At 36.0% G+C, this 13,129-nt stretch overlaps 1 protein-coding gene across 1 annotated transcript; it reads right to left on the reverse strand.

The window, feature by feature from the left end:
* Window positions 1-59: 59 nt before the first annotated feature.
* LOC129872457 (exopolygalacturonase-like) lies at window positions 60-3,064 on the reverse strand. The gene is made up of 4 exons (XM_055947443.1): window positions 2,933-3,064; window positions 1,824-2,117; window positions 686-1,201; window positions 60-302 (listed from the first exon to the last, which is right to left on the reverse strand). The coding sequence occupies exons 1-4, from the start codon at window positions 3,062-3,064 to the stop codon at window positions 60-62; spliced, it is 1,185 nt and encodes a 394-aa protein (XP_055803418.1).
* Between the last annotated feature and the right edge of the window lie 10,065 nt (window positions 3,065-13,129).

Below are 13,129 nucleotides of genomic sequence, written 5' to 3' on the forward strand. Positions count from 1 at the left end.
CTTGAAATTCTATACGAAATGATAGAACATTTTATTTTTAGCCAACGATATATATAAGTTCATGAATGAAAAGACGACATTAAACAACTTGGAGGCAATTCCTTGCCAGTGGCTTTTCCAATGGCATGAGCACACAATTCTATCGCAGGTCCACCAGGGCCATGGTACTCCAAATTGATATCATTAAGGATGATTCCCTTACAAGGAAATGAAGCGCTACAATTGAAAGTAACTGCTGCTAGTGAACTTGAAGATCCCCTTATGTTTTTGTATGTCAAATCTTTGATTTGCACTGAGCTTTCCTAATAATTAAAGGAAAGTAAAATCAGAAATATTTGATATAAATTAAAGAATATTCAATTGTACATTTTGGTTTTAGCCATTACGTAAGAGATTTGTGTGTTTGGGTTATAAATAAGTTTCAATATTTTAACGACTTATCTCATTCATTGACATAAATCATTTTTTTTCTATACTTGATTTAATATTATAATATACTAATTACTTCATCTAAGACTTTGACATTATTATTAGTCATTTTTATTTCAATAATTCTTTCAAACACATGTTAAGATAGTGTTTTCTACTCAAGAATCAATTAAGAGAAAACATATCATTTATAATGACTTTCGACATGCCTAACAAAATAAATTTAATGATAAAAAGAAGGAAAAAACAAGTTTACCTGTTGATTACAAGGACCCAACGGACAATAATGTTGATCAATAAATATAGGATTCCCAGCTTTTATCATGGTAATATCCTCAAAAGTTATATTTGTAGCGCTACCCGGATTCGATGATGCCCAAGTCTTAATTCTCACCCCATTTTGAGTAGCGATGAAAGTGCAATTTTGAACGTGTATTTGATTCACAACTTCATGTGTTTGTAATTGCCCTAAGCTACCGACACTTATTCCATGTCCAGGGCCACAAGTTACCCCTGAAATGTTGATGTTTTTGCTGCCTGCGATCATAGCTATACAGTCATCTCCGGTGGAAATGTTAGAATCCAAGACTTGAATGTTCGTGGAGTGGCCTATGTGAATACCGTCGGTGTTAGGGCTGTTACCTGGAGCCTTAATGTGAACGCGCCTAAATTTCAAGTTATCACACGCAAAGACGTTGATGTGTACACCCTTGCTATTGAGTGAATGTATTCCATGCACAACCGAATTATTGATAAAATATAATCCAAGTGTCTGGTTCAAAATATATATATAAAAAAGGCATCAGAAATAGTATTTAGCTAACAACTTCACATTTAATCGCAACATAAAATCTTATAACCACAAAAATGATGAGGGAAACAATATAAACTTTGATAAATTATCATGCCTTTTCTGAGATACTTGGCTAGCTTAGATGCCTCATTGTTGTCTTTCAAAAAGTAACTACATTTTTCTCTCTACTTTAAAACTAGGTTAGGAGATGCGAAAAGAATGTGCAAATTGAGAACATTTAAGTTTAGGATATATTTTCACAATTATAAAGTTCCTTTATAATAACAGAGACTATCTTTCTCAATTTTTTATTTAACTGTTACAAGATAATTAGTGCACAAAAAGAACACAAAAATAAAGGTGTCGTGAAAATAAATTGATTTTAGTGACAAAAATTAAATTCTCAACTACGTCAATAATGAATCAATATCATAAAATTGTTTCAAAAGTCTACATCATATAATTTGTTCTTTCATATAATCCTTCATCAAACAAGCATTTTTATTAAAAAGATATATAATGAAAGTAGAATTCATCACAAATAATTTTACTGAAAATTATAAAAATATCATAAAAAATTATAAAAATAAATGAAACTTACAAAAGGAAGTGGTGTGCATTCATGCTTTCCCCAAGCACAATCCCCTTGTCCATCCAATGTTCCATGTCCTTTAATCTCTACGTAATTTATATGCTGAAATTTAATCCAAGACTCTTTGCAGTATATCTTAGGATCCCTTGGAGCTTTAATATCTCCTCTAATTTCAAAGGTCAAGGCCAATGCATTGCATGGTCCACTAAAGATTGCATCATATACCATATATACCCCTAATGGTATCACAATTGTGGCTTTTCCATTCCATTTGCATGCATCCGTCCAAGCATTCAAAAATGCCTTTCACAATAGATAAATAAAAAAAGACTTAATTAGACATTAAATTTGTCATATATACAATGATCATTATTTTATTAATTACTTCAGCAAAATAAACTTTGTTATCCTTGTAATAATGCCTTAAGACCTAATGAGTATGAACGATTTCATAGCTAGCAAACTGTTTAGAAGAAAGACACTATTAACTTTTTCGATATGTATTTTGTCATTCCTTATATTTAAAATATTTTTCATTTTTATTAGTCCATTTTTAAAATCAAGAGAGATTGATGATTTCCTTTCAATATTGCTCCCATTATTAATTAACTACGTAAATTATTTATTGTGAAACTAAAATTTTAATAGCATAATCAATATAGGTAATTAGTAAAAAAAAGATCTTCATTATACTTTCTCTGACCAATTTTACTTGTTATAATTACTTGAATAATTAGCCCAAATATTAGTCAGTTCAGTAAGTCATGATATAATTTATTAGTATTATATATCCACCTTCATTTTTATTCTAATAAATTTTAAAAGTGATTAATATAGTATAAACGAGTAGCACTAAATTGAGATAATCACACGTAAGTTAAATGATCCTTTTAGTTAATGTTTTCTTATGCGGAGTGCAAAAGATAATTTTACAATCAAGTAAAATAGATAGAAGAAAAGTGTTTTTTCAAGGAAATCCAAATTAATAAGAGAGACAAGTAAAAAGGAATAGAACGAGTTTGTGTATGAACTTATTTTGTAGATCTTTTAGGTTTTATTACTCATATGAATTGATAATAACTAATGACTCATTGAAAAGTAAAATGGTTGGGTCTTACCTTACTATCATCTGTAATTCCATCTGCTTTAGCACCATAGGAATGGACATTGAAGACCCTATCCTCAGCATTAGTGCACACAAAAATAAGGCCTAATAAAAAGGCTATTTCAAAACAGGACTTTGAAGACATTTACTTTTTGTTATCTTTTATGCTTTCTTCACTTGTGGTTATATACACCTTCATTTTTCCTCACTCTTTTCAAAATATTTTTCCTTCATTATTTTGTTTCCTTGTATTATAAGAACTTTTAGATTCAGCAACACCAAAGAGATTTCTTTAGATTTGACTGATCAATCAGAAAGGAAAGTGAATCTCTATCTTGAATGACAATCATGGTAAGTTTATTAAACTGCCAGCTAAACTTATTAGCAAACTAGCACTTTCATTAACTTAAAAACTGTCCCAGCCATAAATCGATAAGGTCATGATGGCACCTTTCCTTTCACCGGTAGGTAATTCGAACTCCTGCTGAATTAATTTTAAAAAGTATGGTATTTAAAATAAAAATATAATTTTATATGTCTAAAAAGGACAATTGATAGTCGAATAATAAAAAGTATGGAATGAACTAAATATTGTCATACTCCAAATACAGGGAGGAACAATTGGCATCGGGTGCCGCAGGTGATTGAGCACATAGACTTAAAACAAACTAAAAAATACTAGCTAGATGTCAAGGCCAAACCAAACAAAAAGGAACATAAGAGAAAACTCAAATTATAACAAAAACCCAATACAAGGCCATCTAGGCCACTGTCTGAAAATCACAATTAATGACACGGCCAACAAGGCCACAACTGATTAACATACCAACAGCAGACATATATAAGCCTCTAAGATAAAAAGAAACCACTAATAAATAGCCAGCATAGGGACTCCACACTCAGAAACTCCGTAAAGAATGGAGCATACCATCCATCAGCTGAACTACACCATACGCACGAGAATTCCTGTTTACCTGATAACCTCCAGACATAAATGTAGCCTTTCCAGGCAATAGGAACGTTAGTATGAAATAATTTACCGAGCATGTAAGAAGACAAAATAATAGAAATAGAAACCATAATTAGGTAACTTTAATCTTCACAAAATCATAGCTCACTAGAACAATACTTGCGTAGTTTGTATCCACTTCCTTGTTCCTAACACAAATCATATAAATAACTAGCAGTTACACACAATAACCTACTAGAGCCCCATAAGCTTAATAGGTGCAAATCAAAATCAAATGATGATGAATGCAATACGATGCAACACCATTGGAACAGAACCAACTGCATCCATAAACTATCTTACCTGCCCCTACCTTAGATCACCAACTATAGAAACTACAAAAAGAACAACTTCCTGCAGTTAACTCACAACCAAATCCTATTGCTTTTGCCCATCCTATGTCATCACAATATAAAAAACATACGAAGCCTCAAAGGCTTTATACTCAGTTGAAAACAACAACTCAAGCCATAGCACACAACTGTAACAACACAAAAATTTCTAAAGCTAAGACCCACACCATTCTTCATATGCGTATATGGCCATACCGGTTGATTTCAAATTGTCCATAGGTCTCAAGGTAAAATATATAGTGTGGGAAGAGTTTTGGAGATAAATAATGTCATAAAGAACCTCAAGCATGAAGTTGAGTTGAAAGCTTCTTTATTGGTTGAGTTTCGATGCAAGATTTTATTTGGGTCAACTTCACCATATTTTTCAAAAAATGAAGAGTTAGGTGACCTATGACATACCAAGTTAAAGTTCTATGAGTCTTCTTTACGAAACCACCAACCGTTCATAAATCCAAGTCCCATAACTACATGCCACCATAGGATTTAAGTATACTTCTTTATCGATCAACTCCTTTAGCACTTTGAGGCTCAGTTAGTTCATTCACATAGATAGATATGTTCTACATCCTAGCAAGGTACAGGTAGCTCATCCCAATTGGATTAGCTGTTGGACATCATAAGTTCATGTGATGTATGTCGTTTGTAAGAAATTGTCAAAACCCGAATTCAGTAGTGATGACACTCGCCTTAATCCACCAAGATGAGTCAGCCTAAAACCCAACGAGAAGTAAATGCGGAATTAATTGTCACGACCCGAATCCAGGCCATGATGGAGCCTACTACAACCCCTGAGTAGGCAAGCCAAACCCAAGTCAAGCGGAAGTCAAACCTTAATCTAATTAAATAATTAATAACATAATAAGGTGGAAACAAGAAGAATATAACAAAAGAAAAGTCAGGCCAGGGTATAGATATGTAAATATGATACAAAATATACAAAAGACCCGATAGTGACCAAAAATGATGAACTGACGTTAGACCAACCCTGAACCTGGTGTCACCTATACAGGAGCTACTAAGTACAAAAGATGACAATATGAATATAAAATACAAAACTGACTATCCCAAAATACAAAATAGTAGTCAGTACAGAAGAAGGAAAGTATGAAGTCTCTGACGCTGGGAGCTCACCACAATCCGGATCTGGCACAACTACGGATGATTAGGCGCACACTGGGGTGGCTCGAACTGAGAGTTGCATCAAAAAGATGCAGAAGTGCAGTATGAATACCAAAAACATGAGGTACTCAGTAGGCATAATAGGCGGGCCGAGCTCAGAAAGAATAAATATATTATAAGCAGCACAATGATACAAGCAATACTAAGAGAAAAGAATAAAACTACAACTATGGGGAAAGACGGCACTGGAAGAATCATACGGTAGTCAATAAGTCCAAACAAGTAGGTAATGACATTAATAATCTCAATCCACAAAATATGGATCAATACCCCTCAAAAGTAGCATGGATCGCCCAGAATAGCCTTCGAGCTCATTAATAAAAGGACCGCCCGGAATCTTACCTCGAGATCATCAACATCAAAATAATAACCCAAAATATGTATTAACGGGCCGCCTAAAATTCAAACCTCGAGCTTATCAACGGTGAGTATGAAAGTGTAGCCCAAAATCAATAAAGGGGTTGCCCGGAATCATCCCTCAAGCTTATCAACCATGAATTGCCATAAATAAGATATCAACGATATTTTCTTAAATTCCTCATATTTATTCATCAACCAAAAGCCTTAGTCTCACTATTTATTATCTCGTTAAAAAGGACTTTTAATACCGGTGAGGCAAATCAAGACAAGTAGCATGCTAAAAATTATGTATTTACCCAAGTCAAGCAAAAATCCCACCAAAGGCACTAAAACACGAACTTGAGGATCCGGTGTACCGAAAGCACGACCTTGTTCCCAACATTTCAATATCATAGGTAAACAAGGAACAAGCATAAGTCGAAATCACACAAAGGAAAACAAGGCACAAGAATAAGACGAAATCATAACAAACGAGCAACTGAAACGAAACAAGTCAAACAAGCAACATCTTAAGTTCAAACCACCTAGAAGTAAGTTATAAGGATTCTAAGCGATGCAAACAAGTCAAGATATCACCTAGACTAAGGCTCTAAGGATATAACCCTAACTAGTTACTAACAATGATCATCGGCTCCAAATTTCTCTAAAGGATATCAACACCTAAATCACCAACCTAATCACATGATATTACTCAAAATATACCAATTCTAACCAAGCCAAGTGTAACAAGAGTAAACCATAACCTACCTAAAAGCAAAAATCACACAAGAACCTCTAAACTTGAGTTTTTCCCTTCTAAGCTGCCTCCGAACGATGCCACTCTATAGAATTATCAAAGAAAACATCTAAACAAAGCCAATGATATTCATATTATTATAATTAAAAATGAAATCAAAATCAAGTCAAAATTCGACATTGGTACCCACGCACGAAATCGAGAATCTAACTCCATCAAAAGGTCTCAAAATACTCAAGGAACTTGTGCCCCAAAAATGGGCACATTCCGAGCATCGAAAGAGCTCAAAACAACCCCATTAAGTTCAAGCCCTAGAATAGTCAAAAATGTAAGAACCAACGAAATTATGCAAAACTTATGAAGTTTTTAAGACAAGGAAAGGTTCCTGGAACGCCCCCAGAAGAATCTCTAACTCACCGGAACATAAATCGTTGAAAACGACCAAGAGGAGCTATCAAAAACCCAAAATTACTAAGTCCCAAAATGGGACTTAGCTGCTGGAAATGGACATTTTAATTCACTGAAGCAGTGATTTTACTCTTCGAGATTGCGGGACCCAGGTCCGCGATCGCGAGCCCCAATAAAAATGACCTTCACTATTACACACTCATCCCCGTTATTGCGATGACCAAGGAGTCAGTACTTCATGATCTCGGCCCCTGGCTCGCAAATGTGAAGAACAAAATTACTTGCACCAGCAGTTCAACTGGTGCTGAACTTTGGGGAAATGGGATTTCCTCCAACGAGGTTCTAGAATTCATTTGGAACCCCGTGAACACAAACAGACCATGCTACCCAACTGAAAATAGCATTCCGGACTAAAAAGAATAGATGGATTTTCCAACGCAGTTCGTTTCATTGAATGTTGACCAAAGTCATCACTTTATAAAGAAATCATTTAAAATGCACAAACGGCCTAAAACTTTTTTCAAGCACCTCAAGAACCGAACCAAAGGTCATTCTTGTCATGAGCCAATTTCTTAATTCAAGATGGCGCCTACTACGAACCACAAGTAGGCAAGCCAACCCATATCCCGAAACTGCGATTAATAGGATGTCAGGGTAGAAGACTAGCAATACACTCTAAAATAATAAAGAAATAATAGGAGCATACATGAACAGGCGAAAGAAACTAAATATATACAAATCAAAGATCCCTTTCAAAACCTGAAAGTCACATGTATAGAGCTACTAGTAAAAGAGTACAAGTCCCAGAGTGGACCACGGAAACAGAGCCATCTCAAAAAGCAAAAGACAGACAAAATATATAAACAGAGGAAGATGGGTAAATCCAGGACACAATATGCTCACCCTTTCCTCTGATCACGACCACAGCTGGCTCAAATCAACCTCGGTAGCTAGTACTCGGACCTACATCAAGAAAATAGATGTAGAGTGTAGTATGAGTACCAAACCAACATGTACCCAGAGGCATCATTGGCTGACTGAGAAAGATAAGCAAAAGTAAATTGAAGTGCGAGTAAATGATCACAACCAAAGATAGGGCAAGAAGTAAATATAGGTATATACACGAGTGTACTTAACAAATAAGGAGAAAGAATCTAGTTAAATCCGTTGGGCTCCCATAAACCCGATGGGTACGCTTGTGCACAAGTATAAGGTAACAACCTGAACTGACCCCTATAAGCCCATTAGGAGCAAAGAAAAGCTAAATTAAAATGAACGGAGCCAAAAGGTTTCTAATAATTTCACTGTTTCCCGAACTTGAAACAAACCACCCCCAAACTCTCATACCTTAACCAAAAGTTTAGAGCAGATGAATACTTGAACCGATGATTCTTCAGGGAATTATGAATTGAACCACGTGTAAGCTGAACCATGGACTTCAATCAGGTAACTGCAACTAATGAGTTGATACGAGTAAGCTAGGCCACCGACTGCAACTAAGTAACTATAGCCAAGGGGTCGAACACGGGTAAGCTAGACCTTGGACTTCAACCGCAACTGTAGCTAAGGAGCCTAAACACAAGTAAGATAGACCACAGACTTCAATCGGGTATCTTTATCAAAGGGTTCGAACCAAATTCAAATCAGCGACCAACCAAGCATCACGGAGAGTAACCCCAAATCGAGTGCCATTAGCATATCATTCCCGCCCAACCATATACAACCAGAATCATTGTGAAGTCTCCAAAAATCACGAACCAATCAATACTGGACCGATAGAAGAATAGGGAAATATGGAGATAAGGTCACAAGCTGTGTTACTGCCTAGTTAAGTCTCAAACAATCAGACTCAAGTCAGTTATATCAGTCTATAAGGAGCTAACCGTCCAAAATGACGTCTGAGAAATTATAAGGCCCAACATCACCAAAATAGCACAAGTCTAAGAAAATCACTAGTCTAAGCCTAGAATAAGGCCCAACATGCTTCCAAACATATAATCATAGGCAAAGCATACCACACAAGGTGCGGATGAACGATAATAGGAGGAATTATGCTCAAATAATTCAACAATTTCCCAAAATAGCTCCTAGGACATGAATTCTAGGAATTTAGCATGTTCGACACCCCAACTCATCCAACTCATACAATTCAATATACAATTGCCTAAACATGCTCAGTCTCATGAGGGGAAAATCATAGCCTACCTATAGACTGACCACGCGCATTTTACCTTCTAAGCGGCCTCCGAATGCTGCCACACTCTCAACAACAATGTTAATACGGTCGTTATGACAATAAAATTATTAAATTCAGAGATGGGCCAATTTTGAAGTCAAAAATTAAGAATTGTGGGACCCGCTCCATAATTCACGGAATTGACTCCGAGAATAGGCTCCAACTAACACCCCCAACTCATGTTCCAACAAGGAACACAATTCACACACCAAAGCATCCCTAAACCTAAGATGAGCAAGTGATCAACTACCAAGCCCAAGAATACTAAAAATATAGGAAAAAGGGGAAATTACCTCAAAGGGGAACTCACCACTGGGTTCCCTCGAAAATCTACTCAAGTTAGCCTTTTGAATATCCCAAATCACCCAAGAATTAAAGGAGAAAACAAGGTTTGAAAATGATATAAAATCTAGAAAATGGGTCTTAAGAACGACTCTCAGGTGTTGCAAAAGTGACCCCCGACGATTATTAAGTGACACTCACCTAAAAGACGGGCATCGCTTTAATGACGCTTGGTCGCTCACCCGCCCAAGTGGGCTGGTCACTTTAGAGACCAGGGGTCACTTAAGCGACAGTACTAGACACAGCTGGAGCAAGAAAGAGCTTAACATGCTAAAACCTCCAAAGGGGTGTTTGAGATTCATTCGGAACCTTGTGTGCACAGACGAGATATGCTACCCCACCAAATTCGATATTTCAGACAGAATGGTGCATTCAAAATTCCCATACGAGGTCATTTTAATAAAAAATAGGTTCTACACCCAAGTACCATTTTGAGTCAATTTCCACAACAGGCCTCGCGATTAGACCAGAAGCCTTGAAAAGCGAACAAAGGGTCATTTTAAACCAAACTCGATATTCCAAAGCTAACCGTGCTGTCAGAATTTTCATCCGAGTGCATTTTCCAAGAATGTTGACCACAGTCAACTATAGACCAAATTTAAAAGAAAAAAGTGCCAAACAATCCTAAACTCGTACTGATTGCATTGATACTCATGCCGATCATGCTACTAGCTCAATTTGTCCATTTCAAAGCAGATGGAACCTTTAGAATTCCATTCTGAGGTCATTTTTCTGAAGTTATGATCGAAGTCAACTTTTCAAGTTATAAAAGCTCCAAAATAGCAAAAATGAGCCTAAACCCCAAATGAACAACTAGACGTCCAAACAGTCAGTGATAGTAAGTCATAAATGACTTGAGGTCGCTATAGAAATGCTCTAAATGACTAAATAATTGCTTAAATTCAAAAATGACATGGAGGATCATTACAATTCTAAACCAAACTTGTCGTTTTGGAGCTAACCGTGCTAACGGAATTTTCATCCAAGCGCATTTACTCAAAATGTTGACCCAAGTCAAACTTGGCTAAAACCTTAAAGTAAAAATGACAAATTGCACAAATCTGAAATCCAAACCAACCTTCCTTCTAGACCAAAATGGACCTTCCAAAGCTGATGGAACCATTAGGATTCTCATACGACGTCTGAATCTCCGAATGTTGACTAAAGTCAATTCTTTCAAGCCTTAAGCCTCAAAAATGGCCAAACCACCCCAAAAATCAATCGAACACCTTAGGGAGAGTGCCATCCATCTCGACATCATATAAGATCTATAAAGAAGCTATGGAAAGGACTAAAACTATAAAAATATATAAAATCACAGAAATAACATTGGAGGTCATTATAGTAACTAAGACAATACAAGGCATAACTTAAACCAAACAGATAAATATACTCAAAATACCCCAAAATTAGATGTCACATGTGCAAGCCGAGAATGCAATACAAAATATGCAAAACAAAATACACTTTCAGATGTCTTTTTCTCAAAAGAAGACCTAAAACATAAAAAGAGTAAGAGGTTCCCAATAGAAGGATGCAAAAACTAGCTCAACCACTCAAGATCGAAGCCTCAGATATGGTAAAAAAGAGGAAATCACATGGGTATGGGCTAACAACCTACATAAGTGTAGAAGCAAGGAGTGAGTACAAAATAACACGGTTTTCTACAAGCAGACTACTAATACTAAGCAAAGCTAAATAAAATACAACCACTTCCATCATCCCAACCAAACCTTTCGAATATCATGTGACTCACAATCGGGAATAGCTCAATAATATCTCAGTCAAATCATATCAAGATCAATAGTATCAATCACGAAAACATCAAGGGGTACACATAGTCCAAAATTGGCAAAAGATAGGCAATACAATGAAATGTCACTTATAATGATGCATGTCTGTCCTAATGATACACATCCAGTAACTAGCAGGCCGGAACCCATGGGGGCTCACATGGTCCATGTATCCATCAAAATTATTTCCCTTTGGCATAATCTCAATCACCGGAACCATTCCCCTTAAACATTACAGGAAGCATTTCCTTTCGGCATAATCATCAATCGCTAGAACCATTTTCCTTTGGCATCACCGAAACCATTTTCCTTTGACATAATCATTATTTCAATCTCATCAAAGTATATTAAAACCAATGCAAATAAGCAATGTTCACACAAATTACAAGAATATGATGATTTCAATAACAATACATAATTCATATCAAGATAATCACGTCACATATCCGCAATATATCAAATTCATCATTAAATCAATCACATCGATATAAGTCATCAAAATTTGCTATTTTATTACCCCTCTACATCATTATTAAGATCGATTAAAGTGAACAAATAACCCAAACCAATTCCATTACTCCCCAACACACACAACAAGAATTACAAGATTCTACAAGCTTTAACGAAGGTTTAGAATTTCACTTGCCTCAATTTCAATCACAAACTATCCCCAAACTTGGATCTTCCCTTTTGTCGGCTCTCCAAATCAAAAAATCTATTCAAATATGAACTGTCAATAAGAATACGAGCGCAACGACACCCTAACCATCAATTTTGGAATCTAGGCCAAAATTGATACAAAAACTCTATTCCAGAAATAAAGGGGTGATTCTGGAAATTTTTATATGAAAATGTTTTTAAAAGTGTTTGGAACCCATTGGCAAAAACAATTTCGAAAATAGAGTTGAATTCAACTCAAAATCATCATTTTAAGAAAAGATTGGGTTCTTGAAAACCCACCCAATTTTAGAGTCCAAAATCATGAATTAAATGCCAAAATCAAGATATAATAAATGGGAAATGAAGATTATGAGTTAAAATTATTTACTCAATCAAAGCCTCATGAAAATCCTCTTTAAAATCATCCTTCCCGAGCTCCCAAGTTCTAAAAATGGTAGAAACTTAGTATATTCCCGACTTAGGGGATTAAGTACTATTTTAGGGGTTTTTACCCTCTGTGAAGGTGGTCCACTAACTTTGCGAATGTCGAGGCAAGCACTGGAACCATCTATGAATGAGGCACAAGATCCATGAATGCGGAGGAAGATCAACAGGCCCTTCACGAATGCGGCCTGGTCTCCGCAAACACGGAGAAGGGACAACATAAACTCCGCAAAAGCAGCCTAGGACTCACAAATGCAGAGAAAGAATACACACCAAATCACAACAAAGGAATAAACACAAAATTCACCAAAAGGACACTCGATATTCATTCAGAACCCCATGCACACAATCTAAAATATGCTACCACATTAAATTCGATGTTCCAAACTCAATGGAACCTCCATAATTCGTATTTGAGGTCTCTTTGACCCAAAATCCATTTAGTCGCAACTAAATTAGTTTAACGCTCAGAAAGACCAAAATGCTTTCAAAGCTCCCAAAAATACACCAAAACTTTTCCGAGTCCTAAAATCAGCTCCTGAATCCAATGACATCATCATAAATCCAATCCGAACATCTAAACTCCAATTGTCGACCAAAGTCAAACCTTAGTCTGATGCAGCGCTGAATGGATTCAATACATGGAATGTACGGTATCTAAAATGGTTGAAAATAAATATACTGCTAGTC

The sequence above is a fragment of the Solanum dulcamara genome, chromosome 11 (assembly GCF_947179165.1).
Source record: "Solanum dulcamara chromosome 11, daSolDulc1.2, whole genome shotgun sequence".
NCBI classification, from domain to species: domain Eukaryota; kingdom Viridiplantae; phylum Streptophyta; class Magnoliopsida; order Solanales; family Solanaceae; genus Solanum; species Solanum dulcamara.

Coding starts and splice junctions, on each gene's coding strand:
- LOC129872457 (XM_055947443.1), bottom strand. CDS start 3,064: ATGTCTTCAAAGTCCTGTTTTGAAATAGCCTTTTTATTAGGCCTTATT. Junction 2,118..2,932: donor GAATTACAGATGATAGTAAG/GTAAGACCCAAC, acceptor CTATTGTGAAAG/GCATTTTTGAATGCTTGGAC. Junction 1,202..1,823: donor AATGCACACCACTTCCTTTT/GTAAGTTTCATT, acceptor ATTTTGAACCAG/ACACTTGGATTATATTTTAT.